The 23,201-nt window shown below is 26.8% G+C and overlaps 1 protein-coding gene across 1 annotated transcript; it reads right to left on the bottom strand.

Annotated features, from left to right (window-relative positions):
* Nucleotides 1-17,859: 17,859 nt before the first annotated feature.
* LOC119674607 (MORN repeat-containing protein 5-like) lies at nucleotides 17,860-18,765 on the bottom strand. Its single transcript, XM_038085753.1, has one exon. The coding sequence runs from the start codon at nucleotides 18,763-18,765 to the stop codon at nucleotides 17,860-17,862; it is 906 nt and encodes a 301-aa protein (XP_037941681.1).
* Between the last annotated feature and the right edge of the window lie 4,436 nt (nucleotides 18,766-23,201).

Below are 23,201 nucleotides of genomic sequence, written 5' to 3'. Positions count from 1 at the left end.
AATATAATAAACTGCTATGGTTTTAATTTTTATATTAAAAATGAACTGAGATAAGTAATATATATTAATACATATAATATAATATAATATAATATAAGTAATATATATGATTTCACTACGAACTAATAAATGTTTTTATATTTAATGCACCATAAGGGACCGACGTGCGTATGAGTAACGTTAAATCACTCTTGTGATACTTTATGACATGTTATTAAATATACTTTAAAGTTTTCTACTATTTTATATATGTTTTATAAAATATATTTGTATTTAAATTAATGCACTTGTTGTGCAATTTTAAACTGAATCTTTGACTATATGGTCCCTTTTTTTTGAACCAAATTAGTTGTAAAATATGCAAAATAAAAAACAAAAATGTATAAAATTTTGTATAAAAATATATAAATGTTTTTATTTATCAAAATAAATAAATAGAAAGTTTAACTAAAAAACTAAAGAAGTAAGCACTATATTTAAAAGCACGAAAAACAACCAAATATGAAATGCAGATATTTTAAATATCACGCATACGAACATGACCTCAACATTTTGTAATTTTTTTTCCAGTGATAGCATTTATTGTATTGTTGAAATGGGAATTTCACGCTCTTTTAACAATATATTGAAGTTAACCAAATTAAATGAAAAGGGCATCATCTTATTTAAAAAGTTAACAAAATTTAAATAAAAAATTAAAATTTAAAAATTTAACATTATTGTAAATTCCAAAAAAAGTTGTACTACTTAAAAACACATTACTCATTTATTAATTATTTCATAGTTTTCAGTTATTGTAGATATGGGTTAGGTTTTTATTTTACAATCTTTTCACAATGTACAGAGGAACTAATAAAAGTTCACTTAGCTGGCAATTAATTTGGTTAGCTGATTTGGCATAGTATTGCAATATTCCATTTGAAGTTTTACAGTAAGCAGTCAAAATAAAATCTTAACACTGAAATCTTAACAACAGATTCAGTTTGCCGTTCTTTTTGGATTACAGTGTAGTCTCAAGTTTGTCAAAATATTAAAAGAGTGTCAAATAGTATACAGATGGAATACCATCGCTTGTTTCCATATCAAACTAGTTTCAGAGCTTTCAAAGCGGAGATTTTTCTGTGGGTGACGAATTTCTCGAATGTCGAGCAATCATAATCACTGATGATATGAGCATTGCATTTGTAAAGTTCAAAATTAATGCTTATGCAACATTAACTCAAGATCTGAATCTGGCTCTGATCTGGCTTAAACGTCCAACAATATTAGGAATTCTCCTAATGAAGCCAAAAGCGAATTTTCGGAAATACGTATAGAAATATACTAAAAACAACGATCGAAATAAAAGTTATAATTCTGAAAAAAAACAAAACCGACTTTAAACGTTATATTTGCGTTTTCACCTGAATAATAAATAGACCTGGAGAACATTTTCACAAACCGTATAGCTATGGATTTCGAAACTTATTTTGGTTCGTCCAGTCGAAACTCTGACACAAGCTTGGTACCCTGGTATATAAACATTATCAATTATATAAATAGCTTTCAGTCGCAACAATCAAAAAACGTTAAAAATTCTAAAGGAATAGTCCGATTGCTTACATAACTATAAAACCAATTTGTAATGGATCTTCTTAAATGAATTTCTTTATTTTATATGATAATCCAGATATCTAGATAATCTATCTAAGATTATCATAGAACAGATTATCCAAAATATAACTTATTTTGATTGTTATATTGTCGAATAATTAAACCAAAATATCAAAAACGTTTTGGTTTTAAATATTGCTACCTGTTTATACCTATATCTTTATCTAGCAGCCGTTTATTCACTCTTTAGAGCTAATTTACTACATCTGCAATTTCACTAACACCATACAGGGGCACATTGAAGTGCTCGTCCAGTATTTTAAAAAGTGTAGAATAATTTTCATTACCAGGAAGCGCTACCAAGCACCCAGAAGACTAAAGGTAGATGAACCAGAAAAATAATCCATACTTAAATACCTACATATAACTTTTGACAACAGACACTTCTGGAAAACATACTTAAGCCCAAACGAAATCAAGCTGCCCAAATAATGCACTCACTCCACTCGCTCATCAGCAGCAAAAAACTCAATATGAAAAATAGAGCTAACATATACAAGCGGATTATAAAACCAGGAATACTCTATGATAGTATTGCATTCTGCCAAGCACCAAACTCCACTTAAAAATTCTTCAAATAGGGCAAAATATCGCCTTTAGAAAATTGGTTAACGGTCAGTGGTACATAAGAGGAGCGAATATCCATAAAGATCTGAGAGTCGATTCAGTCGAAAAATACTTTAAAGATCGTGCACTGAAACTGTTCAACATAAATGACAATTACAATAATCCAACACTGAACAACTTAAAAACACAGCGAAACCTGATAAACACAGGTAGATACAAAGACATTAACATAGATTCATCATTTCATAAAGGTCCCGTATTCATCCATTCTTAGTGTGACTTAAAACTATCCGCAGGTAAAATAGAGTAAAGGTGATGAATCACCAACTGAGGTACACACGCATACAAGAATACATTAAAAAGATAACTCCTATGCAATTAATTACACAAATTTTAAATAATTTATCTCTATTAAAATAGAGATAAGATGTTATGAATTTAATCAAATCAATCAGTTCTTGGAACAAAAAATAAATAAACTTAAGGGCATTGTTGCTTATCCAGAAGTATAAATATTTTTACTGTCATTTAATACAAGTGATATATATGAAAAAATAAATGAATAAATCCCAATTGTGAGTTGCTTTCGATAATTGAACTTCATCATTCGTTTTTTATGGAAGATACGCAGTTCAAAGACTTTATTGAACTCTCTTTATTTCGAAAGATTTTATTAAATACTCTTGTAAAAGTGTCAACGCAAATAAAAAATATTTAATTTAAAAATTTAACTACTTTAACGATTTTTGCAATGAGAGTCACTTAAGGTCATAACAAAAGAGATGTTAAAATGTACAATTTTATCATTCATCATTTAACTGTCATTATGGTGATATTACAGAAAGAAACAAAATAAGAGAAGGCTTCGTCGCAATATACACTATCACAATCCTTGCTGACATATGGCGTCAAATATACACTTACGTACTAGTTACATGTGACTACAATATTTTATTTGATAGCAAACTACATTGTACATACATATACGAGTATGTATATTTTTGCTTTAATACATTTTACACATATAGATATTACGGGAAGGGAATATTCTTTGGTGGAACATTTGTTATACAGTGTAGCAGACATCGGAAACTCTATGAAATATGTTGTTTCTTAAACCACAGCATGGAGTAAATGAAAGCAGATGCTATGTATCATTGGTGGCAGTACGCACTGACTATGTAATATGAAAAACTAGCAGTGTAGAAATATAGGCAGAATAAGAAAAAAATAGTTGAAAAGAACATAAACACAACACTGAATTCGTTGGTTAAAGTTTATATTGGCAACAAAAATCGTTACGAATAGTAACGATAGTTAGACTATACCTATTAAGAAAAAAAACTGAATACATATGAGTGCAGGAAGAGACAACAAGCTCTAGAAAACTAAGGATGTAACAGCTATTGTAGTAGAGTAGAGTTTAAGATGACTATTCGAGTAGAAATGTGACGAGCTACATATAGTTACGAGCCAGCGAATTAATACAACGTAATAAGAAGTCACCTCAATAACTATTGTATAAATGTTAATAGATATTAACAATTAAAACAGAAACAATATGCTTTAATTTATTATTACATCAACCTAGATTTTAATATAATATATTTTAACCGGGATTAAGGTCGGTTATTTAACACTCAAATTGATAAAGAATGGCACTTTCTAAATTTCTGTCAAAATTTTATATATTTATATATTTTTTTATAAAAACAAAATTTTTATTTAAATATTTCGGACTACTTTGTAGACCATCTTTACTGCACATAAAAAAATATTAAATATCTTGACTTTACCGATAATTTACCAATAATCGTGTTGATAAACATTGAGGGGAGGCACTGATTTCATATCGACAACCAACATTTTTTAGGCACTTGCAATTCTTTAGTTCCAAATTATATACGGACTATAAACTAATTAAATAAAAATTTGAATATTTCCTAAGATCACTGATGATTAGTACTTGGGAATACTCGATATCGCGTTCTATGGTCAGTCAAAATATTTGTTGTTACTTCTTCATTACTTTTCGAACCTTTTTCGAACATATTCGACAAAAAAATTAACATTAAAAATTCTTTAAATCTATTTATTTATTTTGATATATTCGTAATTATCTATCTTTATTGATATCAGTGCTCCAGATTTAAGTGTTTATATATCGATAACACTTTTATAGCTTAAATACAAAATTTAGTTGTAAAAATAAATTATATTTAATATCTAGAAAACTTGAAAACTGCAGAAAAACGCAGTTTTTTTTTTTGGAAAACTTTACAAAAATCAAAATAGTTCTGAAAATGTACTTCAAAAATTAACTGACAACTTGAGCCAAATTCTCAATAGAGTCTAGAAAACAAACGTTTAGTATACACTAATATTCTGCTAAAACTGAGTGGATGTAAGCTATAAAACGTTGAGCTAGAGCTTGTTAGATTCTGTAAATCTAACAATGAAAAATAATTAAAAGTATTGCCAAATCTCTATTGTAAGTATCGAACCACACAACAACTACTGTAACATTATCTTTCTGAAAATCAATTTTATATATACAACAAGTAAAAAAATAAATAGTAATAAAATAAATAGATGCTTGTAAAGTTTGTATAGGTAATAGCCGGACAGTAAAAAGGTTGAAGAACTGGCAGATATTAGACTATTTAATATAAATGTTTGTATAATTTAAATAATGTATTATGAGTGATTGTAATTGTACAACAGATGGTCGCAATGCAAACCAAATATTCCCCATTGACTTTTTTATTATTTTATTATTATTGTTAATTTTGTTATTTTATATTAAAATAATCATATAATTTACAATTTCCTTCTAAGTGCTAGCGTCTGAATTCGATATAAAAGATATTTAAACTTTGCCAAAGTAAACTTATTTTATTTTTATATTCATTTACTCTTATAGAAAAATAAAATATGTTTAAGTTATAAGTGTGTGGAATAAATATCTAACAAAATCTATCAAAGTCATACGAATTACAGTTGTAGATGAATGCAGTAATTTTATTCTTTCTATAGTATACACACAGTAGTACAGAGACATGAACAATCCCTAGAGTTGAAGTGCATTTTACTGTAATACGGCATTGATGTTCAACTATTTGTAGTAATGGTTATACGTGCAAAGCTGCAAAGGACTTTGTACTATTACATTACATTATAAAAAGTAACATGAACTAAGATTTATATAAATATTTAACTTAAAACAAAAACTAAATGTTATAAATGTCTCAATTATCCTTACAGAAATTGCTTACTTTTTCATTATTTAACTGTTGTAAAATATACTAAGAGAAAACAAATTTACAGAGCAATTTTTAAAGACAGATTTTCAAATTTAATTAAAAACGAAGAAATCAAAGGAAATATAATAAATTTTATTGTATATGTATATAACACAAAGAAGTATTTGATTTTCTTTGACGGTTCAATAATTCAGTATGAACCTTTACTAAACCACTAATAAAGTCATAACCTGTCCCGGGTTGCAGCACTAAGTGATGATGGTACGTAAGCCACTTACTGAAATATTTACACCTTTTTAGCGTTTAAAGAGTTGACTGACATTTATGAACTTTTAATTGGAATTGCTTATTATTTTTTTCTTTTTAATAATTAACTTAAATTAAAAATTTTTTCAAAATGATATTGAACTTGAACTTTACAATTTAAACAAAATTAATTGCTTCTATTTATTTTTACTATTGTTTACAGCTTCACTACTTCACCACACTTATGTTAAGCGGGAAAAATTTATTTATTTTCCTCTGCATGAATGAGTCGATTTGTATCTATCAAATGGCTTATGAAACCTCAATTAAACAACAACTATTGCCGTTACTAAAAAAAACAATGACAGTAAAAATAATAACAACAACTGCGATGTAGCTGCAGCTAGTAAATAATAATAATGAAGTAGCGAATATAGCAAATGTAGTGAGTGCATGACATCACATACAAATAGATAAACACCACAGTGTATGTTAGGCTGCAAGCTGTGGTGAATAGCACTTGACATACACAAATACAACAATAAACAATAATAGTAATTCATAAATTTGTTGGTAACAAATTAAGAGGTTGGTTGTGTTTGTGGCCAATGCCAAGTTCAAATTGTGTATTCGCTCCGATTATGGACCAACAAAACGTATGTAAATTATAGCAATTATAGTTTGTGCAATTATATATATAATAAAATATATAATATATATATAAAAACTTGCATATTAAGGAAAGACTAAATGATGCAGTATCAAGAATGGAATAAAGATGATACAAATATTTTCATTTTATTCCTTGAAGACAACGAGGATGTTTACGGGTATTAGGTGCTTTGGAATATTGTACTCATTTTGGAATAACTTTACCTATTGTTTATGAAAACATTATTTAATTTTTTTAGTTGTTTATCATTTTGAACCACTAGTCTTCAAATGAAGTTATGTTAGCATATGTTAATTATGAAACTAATGACAGGATACTTGTCTTATTTTAAACCTACTTTATCATATAACGTAACAACGGTTTGTCATTCATTCCTTCCGTTAACTAATATTCGCCATTTCTTTCTCTATCTCACTCTTTCTCACAGACATAAATACAATTATATTAATAATAAGTACATCCAACATATACTTTTATTGAGATATATTCCATTTTCTGTGTATCGTGCAAAGGTGCGTATGAGTAATTTTTTTTTAAATAAAAAATATGTACTGAAATCTTTGAATTATACTATTTTAAAACTATTTTAAAATAATATGAATATCTTCAACAACTGTATATTATATTCCTATAAAAGTAATAAATATTTATTAAAAGTAATAAAAAGTATATGTTCACTTCGCTGATAATTAATATAAAAATAATAGTAGATTTTAATTACTATCTTCTTAATTAACTTTACAGTGAAATACAATACTAAAATTTATTTTTGATTCAAAACCCCAATAAATATTACTCATTATATATTACGTTAAAGAAAAAGTATTCGTCATGTTTAAGTTAAAATAGAAAGTAATATTTAAATTGCTTGTAATATAAATATTGTTTATTATTTGTGTCTACTTTCTGCTATTTTTACTATTTTGCTATATTATTTTTAGAATCATTATTTCTTCATAGTAAAATCTTGTGTGTTAATTTTTAAAAAAATTAACATAATAATAAAGGTGCTGTGAATTTTGTTTTTAGTTTACTTTTACGCCAAAAAGGGAACGTGAGCTTAGATAAAAAAGAAACTTGAAAGTAAGCTAAGATTGAATTTGAGAACTATTAAATATTATAAACAAGAAGAACATAATAAATGGATGGTACGATGTCAGAACTTTACGCTGGTTGTATCGAAGTTTTCCAGGAATGGTAGGATTACAAAAAGTTTATGTGACCTAGCACACTTTATCTTAATCAACTCTGATATCAAGATATTCAAATACTAGCACATAATATTTGATACCTTTGCAGTTCTACTAAACATATACCTTCGTTTTCGATAATCTCGACTTTATCACTTTTTATAGAGCTTCATTTTATTACCAAATCAGGTTTAGTACAAGATCATATGGAATCGATTTTCTTTTATTTTAGCAGTTATTTGCAGATGAAATGTTAGTTTATTATATTTTCTTCATCCATTTCTTAACGAAACCGATGCCGGTTTATTGTATTCTTTTACATTATTTTAATAATAAATTAAGGCCCATGCTCTGCATACAATTTTCAAAAGGCTGAATCGTTAAACTTTTTCTAGTAGTTAACAAAATTAGTAAAAATATTTTCACATGCTTGTGCTGCCTTCTTTTCTTTATAGCAGAGCTGTGACATGTTATAACCTATTAGATTGTACTAATCATAAAAACGCTATCAGTGTGAAAAGTGATTTAAAAACAGCGGCAGTGGTTTCAAACTGTTTATATATAGCTTAAAAGCAATTGTGGAATCGATTCATTGACGGTTTATAACCTCTGCCTAAGTAAAAATGTAAAAATTACTGATTTTTCAACAAAGGCTCATAAACTAGTATTGTGAACTTAATCCATCTGGGTTTATAAAAACTCCCTATACAAAGTTCCATAGTCAATAATTAAATCACCAAAAAAGAGACAAGCAAATAAAATAAGGCGACTAAAATGCCTCGATCCATTTATCTTTTAAAACTAACTTTGAAGATAAGCTAAAGTGGTGTACAAACGGCCACGCCGACTGCAATGAACACCTACTCAAAATAGGTATATCTGACACAAATATTTGCAGTTGCTGCTGTACTGAGGAAGAGTCTATGGAATATCTGATCACCAACTCTGATGCACTAGTCCACAGTCCACAAAGACCTTCAAAAACTCCCTCCGAAGGAACTGGTTAGATTCCTGGAGCCATACAGGTTTTGTGTTAAAGCCATACATTTTTACTTTTATTCAATTTTTTAATCAAAGATCTTTGAATAATAACTCAATTAACGTAAAAAATCAATAAGATAGTCTTGTTCAAGTTTTTTTTTAATTATTTACTTATCAATTTCATTAGTTATTATACATATGTAAAGCAATTAAATATTCTCCAATATTATTTATAGTGCTCTATTATTTCACATTCAGTCGAAAATTTCTTTGATAAACTTTAATAACATTTTCAAACGATAACAACAACAAATTATGTAAACTTTAATGTGTTTTTAATTCCTTACCCAATTGATAACAAATAAAATTATATTAAAGATTAAAAATTTGTAAGTAAATAGCTAAAATAATTAAAAACATAACAACAGTAGTTACTATAATGTACCCTGTATGTAAAACGTGAACAATTATTATTGAAGTAGAAAATAATTTTGCGTAAATCGAAACTGATTTACATACCCGTGCATATATTTAAACATATACGAAAAAGACAAGTAAATAAATTGATATGAAGTGTAATTTTGATATGATTTTTGAACCTTTCTGACTCTACAATATTGGTTTATATAGTTAAGCAGTTTGCTAATTGCTTTTTAAAATTCTTCTTTAAAATTGTTTATTATACGCAAATGTGCAAATAAAAATATTTTGTTTGTGTAAAAATCAAATTTGTGAAAAAGAGTGTGCACTTGTATATAAAAGAATAATATTTACTTAGCAATGTACGTAGTTTATTTTCTTTATTTTGAATGCTATACAATGATTTATTGACTTTAGAAAAATACTAAATTACTGCAATATCTACTCGAATATGTTAAGCAGCTATTGAACTTCATAATGCAATGATTTAATAACTTTTAGTCACATAATAGACTTCGATTATTTTTTTACATATTACTTAATGATAATTTAGTAAATAAAAATTTATTACAATATAATTTTTATTATCAAATTGCATATACGCGTACAGTAATATTTGTAGTTTGCATACTACAAAGTTTTCAATTGCAATTCATCATTCCTGCATTTAACTCAAGTTGAAACGACAACACTGAAGCTCATTGAATTATAATGTTTCAGCATTCCACTGTTCCCAGTAGTAACTTGAACAAAAACCGCGTTTGGACACTGACATCCGCATTAAGTGCATTCACTTGAATTCATTTCCAAGCCGTTTGTAATCTTTTATTCAAATTTACAGTTAAGAGTAGCTTTCAATAGAGTGTCACACTTTAAAAGCTATTCTTGAAATATTACTACTTTATTTACTGCAACAAATAAATATGAATATTATATTTTAAACTCTACAGTTTCATTTCTAAAACGTTTAAATTTAATTAAATTCGAATTTATGTTAAGCGTTATAGAATAGAGATTTAAATAATGCGGTAATCATGCATTTTTGCCGATAAATTATATAACGTACTTAAGAGGTATATATCTGTTGAAAGCACTCTTTTTTAAGGTAAACCTGTATCACCAGAAAAGATGTTAGAATTATTTGTTTACACCAACATTTTATAAATTTTAGTTCCTTTTTAATAAATAAAAAAAATTGCTGGCAAGTCAGCTTTGAATTTATGGAGTGGTTCATAATGGTATAAACTATCGAACGGGTTTGGAACTTTGAGATATATTCCAACATAAATTTTTGTTGACAACTTTGTGTACTATATAATATTAGGCGTATTCCGTGGCTCGCAAGTATGGCAAAAAACAGCAAGTTGTTGGCCTATGCAGGCCTATACTGGCCGCAATGTATGCAAAAGAACAACACTATTTTCTCTACCTCGGCCAGCATAGTTATGCTGGCCAACCACATCGGCCAGTAAAAAAAAAAATGTTACCAACGCAATAAGCGAACTATTGTGAACCTTCATTGAAAATTCCAACGAATAGTGCAATCAAATATCAAAAATTGAGGAAATAAAAATTCAAACAGATTTCAAAAATTTGAAAAATCTTGAAAAGTAATGAAGAAATAATAAGAATGGAGAAATCGTAAGTATTAAGCACATTCAATTTTTTATTATGTTAGTTATTACCAAGTAACATTTATTTTATTTCATTTAATTTGTAGTTTACATACGTAAAATTAATAAACAAACATAATTTTTGAAGTTTTTCTAAAAAAATTTTTATAGAAATACACCCAAACTATGGACCACAAAGGAAACGAAGTGTTTTCTAGAGTGCTACTTGATACGAAAGGAAGAGAATCTTCAGAGAAGGTAAATTTCCAATATTCTTACCAAGAAGAATATTGGAAATTTAAAAATAAAACACTAAGATAAGTAAATTTTTGTAGGTACTGTCGATGTTGGGAGAAGAAAGCAACGTTTTACTTACGTGTATTTCTATAAAAAAATTTTTTACGCATGTAAACTACAAATTAAATGAAATAAAATAAATGTTACTTGGTAATAACTAACATAAAAAAATTCAATGTGCTTAATACTTATGATTTCTACATTCTTATTATTTTTTCGTTACTTTTCAAGATTTTTCAAATTTTTGAATTCTGTTTGAATTTTTATTTCCTCAATTTTTGACATTTGATTGCACTATTCGTTGGAATTTTCAATGAAGGTTCACAATAGTTCGCTTATTGCGTTGGTAAAATTTTTTTTTTTACTGGCCGATGTGGTTGGCCAGCATAGCTATGCTGGCCGAAGTAGAGAAAATAGTGTTGTTGTTTTGCGTACATTGCGGCCAGTATAGGCCTGCATAGGCCAGCAACTTGCTGTTTTTTGCCGTACTTGCGAGCCACCGAAAAGGCCTATTATTAATCATTTATTTTATATTTTTTTAAAACACAAATGTGCCTTCAATTTAAAAAAAGAAAATGTTGAATTTAATTCAGAATGCTTATTGTATCTTTACCAACACGATCAAGAAGACTTCTTATATATACAATCTGCTATGTATAACAAAAGAATTAAATAAATACACCTTAAAAAGCCAATAAAATTGAACTGTTATTACTACCCTCAAGGAATATGTTTGCCGTCGAAATATAGTACTTAGAATCTCACTCACATTGAGACGGACTTCCAAGTACTTTTAATTCAGTAATAAATTGATAAACAATATCAATGACCAGTGAACATAGTGCTCTAAACATAGCAAATATATATATATAAATATATTACTAAGGTTTACAAAAAAAATAATTTCATACGAGAAGTTATAGCTAAATATTTATGGTATCCATATAATCAACCTAAATTCTTAAGATAATTGATAAAATAATATAAAATAAGTGAACATGATATTAACAACGACAATATAATAATTTGTTAAAAATATTAGAATATAACTTTTAGTAAATTCTTGCAAAAATTGTAAAAAAATTTTTCAAGAGAAAAATAGGCCAAAGAAATGTATTATTCTGAACAAGGACAATACGCAATAAAGTGACAAAAATTAAAATTTAATAGATGATTGAAATAAATACCAGATATCCAGAACTTTCTCTAAAATTTTAGAATGATATAAATCAGCAAACGATATTTTATTTCTTTAATACAGATTGGTACCATACAAAATGAATTAAATAGATCTACGATGAACGCTTATAACATAAACTCTTTTGCTTTAGTAATATAACTTAAGACTTATATGTTTATTTCAATATTTTTAAGATTTTCGGACAATAAATTATTTTTTTGTAATTATTAAAATTAATTTTTAATATGTTAAATTTAATTATATATAAAAAATATTATGAATATAATATTTAAAAATATATATTATAGCTGACATTTTAAATTTTCCTATATAAAAATAATATATCTATAATTCTTTCCATTAAAAAATTAATTTAATAATAATATTTTTTTTATATACATTTTTAAATTTTTTAATATTTAAATATAGATATTTAAGAGAAGAAATTCTAGAAATTTATTTTATAAATAATTTTATTTCCGTTTTTTATTAGATTTAACTTTCATTATTTAGTGTTACTTTTGTTATAAAAATAAATGATATTTTATAATTTTTTTTTATTGTTTATTATTTTTTTTTTTAACCATATCTATATTTCAGCAATTTATATTTATGAAATTTAAAGTTATTTAAAAAAACTAGAAGTCTTAGAAATTCTTTTGTAAATATTAACCTCCTTTTTATATGAAATTTAATATTGTTATTGTTTTTTTTTATTTTTTTTTATTGTTATAAAAAGTAATGACGATTTTATAATTTTTTTTATTGTTTATTATTATATTTTTTTAAATCATATCTATATTCTAACAACTATATGTATAAAATTTAAATTTATCTAAAAAATTTGATATTTTAGAAATTTATTTTGCAAACATCTACCTTTTTTTACTTTAATTTTATCAAATTAATTATAAACTTTTGTTGTAATAACAATTATTATTAATTTTTTTATTGTTTAAAACCAAATCTGTATTGCAGCAATACATATATATGAAATTTAAAACTATTCCAGAAAGTTAGAAATTTTAAACATTTAGTGTGCAAATATTTACTTAACTTTCTTTTTACATTAAATTTAATATAATATTACTTTTTTATAAATATTGTTATAAAAAGCAACGACCCTTTTTTTCTTTATTCTTTTTTTTTTGTTTATTATTTTTTAAAACCATAAATATATTCTGGCAGTTCATATTTACAATATTTAAAGTTATTGAAAAAATTAGACTAACATTTTTCATTTATTATTATTTCTTTTATGAAAAGTTATGATTTTTTCAATTTTTGTTTATTTTTTTATTAAAAGTGGCTATACTTTTTTAATTTTTTAAGTACTTTTTTTTAATTTTTTCATGCTTTTTTATTTTTTTAAATCATGAAAAAAAAATTTTTATTTATTATTATTTCTGTTATGAAAAGTTATGATTTTTTCAATCCTTTTTTTGTTTACTTTTGTTATTGAAAGCTAACTATACATTTTTATTGTTTTTTTTTAATCCATATATATACTCCAATAACTCATATTTATGAAATTTAAAGTTATGTGGAAATATTAGGAATTTAAATTTATTTTGTATACTTTTGTTTTCTTTCTTTTCTACATAAAATTTAATATTTTTTTAAATACTAAAAGTAACTATCTTTTTTTAATTTTTTTTTATACCATCTATTATTCTGTTTTTTTTAACCATATTATCTAATATATACTCACATTTAACAATTCATTATTATCACATATATTTATAAAGTTGAATTAGTTTTGTCGATAAAACTACTTTTTTAACCATATTATCTAATATATACTCACATTTAACAATTCATTATTACCACATATATTTATAAAGTTGAATTAGTTTTGTCGATAAAACTACGCTTTCTTATAATGACAAAGAACCTATTTATTTTTTTAAACTTAGAAGGTTTCGAGTAGCATCTTTAATAAACACAATTTATATAAATATAAACTCTATATAAATATAAAATTTATGTAACTATAAATTCTATATTAAGATTCCATAAATTTAATTTTGTTTGATATGCTTATAATATGTTTTTTAATATGTTTTTTTATTTTGTAAATTTATACTTTTCTTATTTTTTATATTGTTTAACATTTTTTAATTATTTATTATTATTTTTATTGCTTTTTAAGCAATTATCTTCTTTGTTTTAATTTTTTTATTGTTTATTATTTTTTTTATATAAAATATTATAAAAAATATTGCAGCAATTCACTTATATGAAATTTTTATTTTGCAAATATATATTTATTTTAATTTCTTTTTATATTATGTTTAATTTTTATTTATTTTTTATACTTTTTTTACTTTTTAAAAAGTAAAGATCTTTTTTTACTACTTTTTACTTATTTTGCAAATATTTTTAATAGTTATTTTTATATTAAGTTGAATTTTAATTGATTTATTATTCTTTTTCTTTTTCTTTATGTTACTTTTTAAATGTTCCTTTTTTTCAGTTATTTTGCAAATATTTTTAATAGTTTATTTTTATATTAGTTTAAATTTTATTTATTTATAATTTCTTTTATTTTTGCAAATATTTATATTAATTTATTTTTATATAAAATTTAATTTTTATTTATACTAGTTTAAATTTAATTTATTTATTTTTCTTTTTGTTTGAAAAAGTGACGCAATTATCTATAATAATCTTCTTTAAACCATATCTATTGATATATTCAGCAATTCTTAATTATCATACGAACTTATATATATAAATAAACTATACATATTTATTATAAATGTTATATTAATATTCTACAGTGATAATTTTTTTTTAAGTAAAATAAAATTCAAACTTTTTACAAAAAATACAAACATTTATTTTGCAAATATTTACTTTACTTACTTTTTACATTACTTTTATTTTTAATTTTTTGTGTTTTTTATTTTTTATTTTTTCCAAGCTATATTTATATTCTAGAAATTCAGATTTCAGCTATAATTATATCCCAAAATGGCAACAAACTGAGTTTGGTGTATAATTTAAGTTCAACTGCAGTTACCATAATATGTAATTTCTTAGTTTTTAATTATTACGTACATTGCAAAGTAAAAAAGAGAATCGCTAGAATTTCAAATATTTTATCAAAACAGTAAGCAATTTGGATTTTATAATTTAATAACGGTTTAACTATATTATTACAAAATGTAGCTAGTTTCTTGATGTGATTAAATTGAATTTAATTTTCACTTTTTAACAAATAAACAACGAACGCTTGCAAATATCATATATTTTCACATACGAAGCAATTGAAGACGATTCGAAGACGATCAGCGAACGATTAAAGAACACATTTTCAACTATAATTTTCTGATAAGAACGAGGACAACTAAGCGCGTTGAACTTCTTTGCAATACAAGCGGCAAAATGAAACTATCGCAGTTCAAGAAGCTTTCGCACAACTGCAGCGTACACACAGTACAGAATACCGAAATCGAGACGGAAGTAAAAACAACAACGGCAACACAACGGCACTTGTTGGTTGTGCATGTAAGCAAAATAAAGTGGCAGCACGAGAGAAATAAACACGACCGCAAACTCAAAATTCGAATCACACATAAACACACAACACACAAACACACAAACAGACGAACACGTATACCGTATCAAGTGTAAGGAACTTTGCTTTTGCATTTGATTTACTTTATTGTGGGTGGCTTGCAACGAGGGTGCTTGGCGATGTTTTTAATCGCTCAAGCAAAATTTTGTAAGAGCACAAAGCACAAGAAATGGAAATGAACGCAAAATTTTTAAGAGACCGGCGTTTTTTGTCAATTTAAAATGAATTTAGTTTTCGGAGTATTTGTTTTTAAGTTTTGTTCTTGCTTTCAGAAGCGTTTAGTGTGTGTTTGTTTTTTATTTTTTTTATTGCATATTTGTATACAATACTTATGAATGAATTTAAAAACAAAAAAACAATGAATTTTAAATTAGCAATAAAAAAGCATTTCGTGTTTTTAATTTATTTTTTTTTTTTTATTTATTGTAATTTTATGTATAATTTTTTTTTTGTTTTTAAAAATTATCAGTGTTCAAATCTTGAAAGTGTTTTCACGTAATTGAAACTATAAAATTATTTTATTTTATACGAGTCATCATTAATAGATTATTGCGGTTTTAATGTTTCATTTAAATAGCTCCAACGTTAAGGTCTAAACAAAACAAAAAAATACATTCTAAATACAATAATCTATACAAGTTCAATGTGGTTCAAAGAGTCAAAGTCATTATTTCAAAGTCTTCCAAACAACATTTAGTTTGCAATAATGTAGGCACAGTGTGTGAAAAAAGGGAATTACCAGGTGTATGCATACTTATACTGGATATGTTTTTCTACTGGCCAATAGGGCTGTAAGTTGGGATCGCGGTTCCCAATGGACGGTTGCAATGTCTAGTACAGAAGCAGCATACATCGCTTTATTGGTCACGGCAAAGGAAGTCATTCACGTTCGTTGTTTTCTCGATCCAATTTAGAGACAAAAACATGCTACAGTAATTTTTAACGAAAACCAAGGTGCAGATATGTTGAGCAGCAGAGTTACCATTCACTGCGAATTACACAAAACGGCAACGACACATTTCAACAGTTTAATCAGCTCTTAAACTATTTTATAGAGTTCAGGCAGCTGTTATACACTGCTTAAATTTAAGAAGTTAAATTATTTTGATTCAATCAGTTATACGCTTCTTTAATTTAATAAGTTTAATCAACTTGATTCTAATTTAAAGCGATTTCGACACAAATCACAATGAGATGAAAAATGAATTGATTCCATATACAAGAGTTGATAAACGGAATCACATAAATGATGCTTCAATAGAATCACAAATGAAATTGTGTGAAACATCGAATACAAATTTGAAATTATACGAATTTATCAAAAGTTTACCATTTCTATCGGATATTAATAATAATCAGTCAGTTTTTAATATTAACCACATTTGCAGAATGACAAATTCGACCAGTAAAATAAGTTTATTGGTCTATTGTGCCCCTTATTCGGAATAGGGTGTTTCTCCAAGTCCAATTTCTCTAATGAAGGACAGGGCCTATTTTTCACACTCTTGAATCCTTATGTTTCATGAAATACCTCTGCTCCTCTAGTACATGATATGCGGTTTCTCTCTTTTCTCTACAGTATCTGCAATCTGTTGGATTAAATTCCTAACTTTGTTAGGTTATTATTCAATTTACAGTAACCAGTTAATAATCACGTAATAATTCTTAGGAACAACCTAAGAATTATTACGGAATTGTTTGTTCTATGCAGTCCTTGAAGTTTCAGATTGTAAGTTCCTAAAAGCGTTTCACATTATGATAGTCTTAGTAGATTTTCCCAATATAGTTATCTATATTTTTCCTCTGCGCCGTTCAAAAAAATGGATAGAGTTTATTTGTCTAGAATGCAGAATCGTTCTAGGCCTATCACCTCTTCTTGCGGGTTTATATGTCATTCCATTGCCTTGTATAGCAGCATGTTTCGGACTCCATATAAAGTGCACATGATGGTTTTAGCCAAGTATGTTCAGCTTGGCAATGCACTCCCGTACCAGTTTGGGTATCATTGTAGTATATATGCATATGTAAAATAATTTGTAATGTCATATTATAAGTTTTTAAGATTCTATAACTTATATTTAGGCTTTTAATAAAAGTGATTAAATAAAGACACATAGTTTATATAAAAAAAAACTGAGTCATACTGCGTTTTATTTCAAGTTAAACATTTAATTTACTTCAAAATGGTTTTGATTAATTTGAATAATCATTGGTATAACTACTGTTTGCATTGATGAAATTTATTTTTCTCGTTTTCTTCATTTTTGATTTCTTCAAATGCGGTTTAATTTTAGCAGCCGTTGCAAAAGAAAAACTAGATAAATCAGTTACGCTTGTAATCGAGTCAATAACATTTTTTCCAACTATTGATGATTCTTGATCATCTTTCTTCGCTTTCTCTAAATATGAGTCGCAGGCATGTGAATGTTTATCAGATTTATTCAGTTCTCTCCTGTTCAATTCAAGTATTTGAGAGCAAATATCTTTATTGGGAATCGATAAATCTCCTGATATTTTATAGCAACTTTTCTTTATAAAATCCTGCTCTTCCTTGCAACTAATATAACGCGATCCTGGTAGCGGATCCCGCCTATCACGTACAAACCCTGTATCAGGAAAATACATACCTTCCCCTATATCAAAATATTCATGCATGAAAATCTCGCGATTAGTGTATCTTTTAAAAAAATCGTCGGAGGAACGTATAATATCATTCCGATCTATCACTTCATTAGCAAAACATCTATTGCCCTCAGTTAAATATTTCCATTTATCAACTTTAATTTTATTTTCCTTAAATTCACCAACAAACTCAAGACCATCGTCGAACAATAATTCTTCAACTTTTTGCAATCGACCTTTCGAATAATGAACTTTAAAATCTAATTTGTATGGCGCTGGTAGTTGAAGACATCCAAATCCATTTAATTTTCCTTCATCAAAAAAACCAGTATATGTGGTACCATCTGGATATGTATAACGGCCAAAACCATGCATAAGTCTACTCTTATATTCACCAGCATAACTACTTCCGGTTACAAATTTTTCAGCATTCTTATTTTGATCAGAAAAGAAACTCATATTCTGAGGTAAATTCATTTTTCAAGTTTAAAAAGGTAAAAAATAATAAAACAATTGCAAAAAAAAAAAAAATAAAAATAAAATCAACTAAAAAGGTTTTACATTATTTTAGGAATACATATATATATTTGTATATATTTTTGGAATCGAAAAACAAAGCACACTATATAGGATTTTTAGATACCCGCATTAATTTTATTTTGGCATTTGATCAGGGAAATTCGAAACTTTAAAAGATATATTATCAGAATGGAAATCACTTTTAAATATTCATTATTACATATACAATAAAATGTAACATAATAGTCTATTTCAATTAATGTATATATAAATCAACATGAAAATAATTTTAATATTTTAATATTAAATTTTAATATTTAATTTTAAATTTTTAAAATATTACAAATTAGACCAATATGAAAAAAGTTCTGAAAAAGCACTTTTATACTGAGTAATTTTATTTACTCAATAAAGTAAGAATATAATATAATATAATAATATAATATAATATAATATAAAATAATATATATAATATAATAATATAACATTATTAATTATATAACATAATATTGTGGATGATTTAAAGTTCAAAAGAAAATTTCTTTGTAAGATCTTTGATTCTCCTCAAATTGTTAACAATTATTACATCTGAATCAATCACAAGCTCGATTATAACGTAATTATAGAAGACTAGAAGACGATGTTCCAAATGAAAACATCTTTTGAAAGATATCCGAATGATTAAATCGAGATAGCACTAACCCTCTTTGATGTACGAAAATGAAGAATGCGCATACACAATCACTGATGTTTTTGTCAGTGGTAGGTACTGATCAATAAATCTGCAAGTACTCTGTTCCTGGATAGGGATCAAAATATTCCTGAGGTAAGGTAATGTCTGTTATAAAGGGCGACTAAATTTACTAGACATAACCCGGTAATGTTTTAAGTTTAATTGTTTACCTCAAGACCTCCCAGAGGTAAAATCTGGTACTTTAAGATTCAGATCCAGTTGCCCACAAATACGGTTGTCCTGGAAACTGGAGCTCCATGAGTGAGTGTTATGATGGCTACCGTTAACATCTAATGTAACACAAAAAGAGTGTTGGCATTTATGCTTTTAGTTAATGTGAAGTTACACTTATTCAACCCAGTACTGTGAACAGTAGAGATTTAGATATGCTTAGCTCCTTAATAACATAGTGACTGGTGGAATTTTTACCAATGCATTATCTTTATACAGGTGTTAAGAACGTCCTGGTGTTAAGTGAAGAGCTTAACTTCTTTGTGTTTATACAACTGCATTTCTATATTGGACATGTTTTGAACTTAATCTTATGAAAGGCCTTATAAACAAAAAAGAATTATGCTGAAATATTGTGTGAAATAAAATAGTAAAAGACAAACTTTACTATAACAATAATTTAATCTTAAAATCATATATTAAGCAAAATGCCGGAAAGAGGGTGTCATAAAAGCTAACAGAAATGTATTAAATTGATGATTTCAAATTAAATAAATTAGAAATAGTAATAAACGTTCTTATATTTTAATACAAAGTTTTGGTAAATATTACTAATTTCCTACTCTCAAGCCCTCTTCATGCACCATATGTTAGGTAACGTTAGTGACTTAGAAAATGATATAGTGTGGATCTGTAGGTCGAAATTGCATATCATTGCATATAGTTTGATATCAAACTGGTTTTTGAGATGAAACAAATGTCTTGCTATGTAAATTAAAATATCTAGGGATATATATGCAAATGTAATACTAGGAATTCAGGGTATTAGTATCCGAAAGACTTTGGATTGACAAAAACTCAGTGGTAAAAACAATACTATCAAGAGAACAAATGCATATCAAAGCGCACTGCTTACCAACACCGCGTAATCGAATCTCAGAATGGTTAGAGGCTCCTCGAGGAGGTATGCAGATGTGAAGTCAGTTATTGCTTAGTCTGATGAAGTGAAAAACAATAATCCAGTCAAGGCGTAGAGAGGGGTTATGAAGAAACCTCGCAGTTAGTAGAGAGTAAAGATGCTGAAGTGCACTGACTCAACTAGCCTCAACATAATAATCATTAAATAATGATGATATCCACATAACTCTATTTTATAGCTTTCATTAAAAAAAATATTATAACTTTTATAAAAAAAAATTTTAGCATTTAAAATAAAATTATAAATTTTCTATGACCAATTCTGTGACCGTTACTATGATATATGAGAAACGATTATTGATAATGATAAAATTGTATAAAATTTTAAAAATGAAAAATTTAAAATAAAATTAATTATCTCATACATTTCTGGATTTCATTACGTTTTTAACTATTCATTTTAATAATTACAAAAATATTCACACTCCATAATGACGCGGTTCGACAAACGCGAACCTCAAATGGAACAAAACGTTGGAAAAAAGCACTTGAATGCGATTTTACATTGCAATTAAGTTTCGAACACAATCTGAAATGATGAATGTGCAATTGCACTATTGCAGATTTTATTGACAATTTAATTATTGTAGCTGGTAATAAATGATTCACACTATTCACCTCTATATCTTTTTTCAAGAATTTTATTAAACATCACAGCAGGTGGCTACTTAATTTATATTCCCAAAATGCAAAAATTGACTGAGAACGCGTGTGTTCTAATGCAAACAATGCTGCACGTGCTATAGTCGGCTACTGTTTAAAATATAGATACTCCTTATAATAATAATACCAATATAATAGATTGTAATATTTTTTTTTTGAAGATAAAATACAATGAAATTATAAATTAAGTTAAACATTCAAAATGTTCTTAATGAAATGTACTTGCAGTTGCTCAACAGCTTAATTACAAGTTAAATCTCAAAATTTAAAACTAAAAACTCTGTATGAACATGAATTTTAATCTAAACGTAAACTGAATTACAATTTTGCGGCTAATACAATTGCTAACTACCTTTTCTTCTAGGTTCTGTTAACTTCACATGGAGCATAGGGCCTCCACAACTCCTTTGATCGTTCCATGTATAATGTGCTGAGTCAAGTTCTACATCAATTGTTCTTCTCCCCATTTCAGATGGCGACCCCGAACATCGCTTACCTTGAAGATTCCATCTAAGAGCTTACCTGGAGATGTATGTGCAGGGTTTTCGCAGTGTCTTCCCAATCTAGTGCCACTTCCGCTTTTTGACTTCGATTTCTGCCTCTGCCGCTTCTCCACAATACATCGTTTGAAATTCGCCTTGGCCATCATATTTTAAATATGTGTCTTAGGCACTTATTGACAAAAACAAGAATGTGCGACTGAATAGAGTGCAATTCCATCCAATTGCTACCTACATAAATAATTAACTCTGGTCTTACAAGGTCCAACGAATGTTGATGATTTGCTCCTTGTTGAAACATTTTACAACAACTACCAATTGTTAGACTAGACCGCCCTAACTGAATACAACAAATCGAAGATCGATACAAATAATCTATCAGAAACTCTGCAATAACATCAAAAGTATGCTATAATCTACTCGTCTATGAAAAATACTTACTTAAAAATTATTCTAACATATAGAACATGCAGTACATTCTGACTCTAAAAGAAGCTGGTCGCTTGCTTCTGTAAACCCACATTCCAAAATGTCTTATAGTAAACAATTCAGTACAAATGTTCAATATATAAATTAAGACAGTGTAAGGATTATAATTTGACTAAAAAGAATATTTTCTGGTGCACTTAAGTTATGTGCGATATTCTTTCAGCCCGTTTACACCGTTTGGAATAGATAGTATATACCAGTGCATTGAGGTATTTAGCATCATTTTTTTTAAGACTACATTCATTAATCTTGGGCCAAAATCAGAGAAGAATCAAATCCAAAGACCGAATTTACTTTCTCTATTGAGGTAATCCTGGAATAATTTTTTTAATCGAGAATCTTTTTTAATGAACTTCTAGTGAAATTTTCATTTTTGATTGGTACATCTGGGGTAAAATGCATAACACTCGAGATTCATTTATAACATTCTAGCGAATTGATTAGAAATTAAAATATCACCGTGGTAAGGTGTCTGTAGTAAAAGACGACTAAAATTTACTAGGTACCACTGTGTTATGTTTTAAATTATAATTGGTAGCAGTACGTTTTCATTTATAAGACCTCCCAGAAAAAAAATCTGGTAGCAGATCTGAATCGCGGGATCCAGATCAAAATCCTACAAAAATGTTTGATTGGATAACAAAATTTGACAAATCGGTAGTAAATGTAGATGGCTTTCAGATTTACCAATCGAAAAGCCATTAGTTAATTTTATAACATAATGGACAAAATAATATAATGTGAACTTGCTTGAGAGAGACACCACATAAAAACTACTTAATTAAATCTTAAGGAGCAAGTAATTTTGTGAAATAAATACGAGTTAGATTTTATTAACATTACTGTGATGATAGTCTTAC

The sequence above is a fragment of the Teleopsis dalmanni genome, chromosome 2 (genome assembly GCF_002237135.1).
Source record: "Teleopsis dalmanni isolate 2A chromosome 2, ASM223713v2, whole genome shotgun sequence".
NCBI lineage: Eukaryota > Metazoa > Arthropoda > Insecta > Diptera > Diopsidae > Teleopsis > Teleopsis dalmanni.
This window is presented reverse-complemented; position numbering and strand designations above follow the sequence as displayed.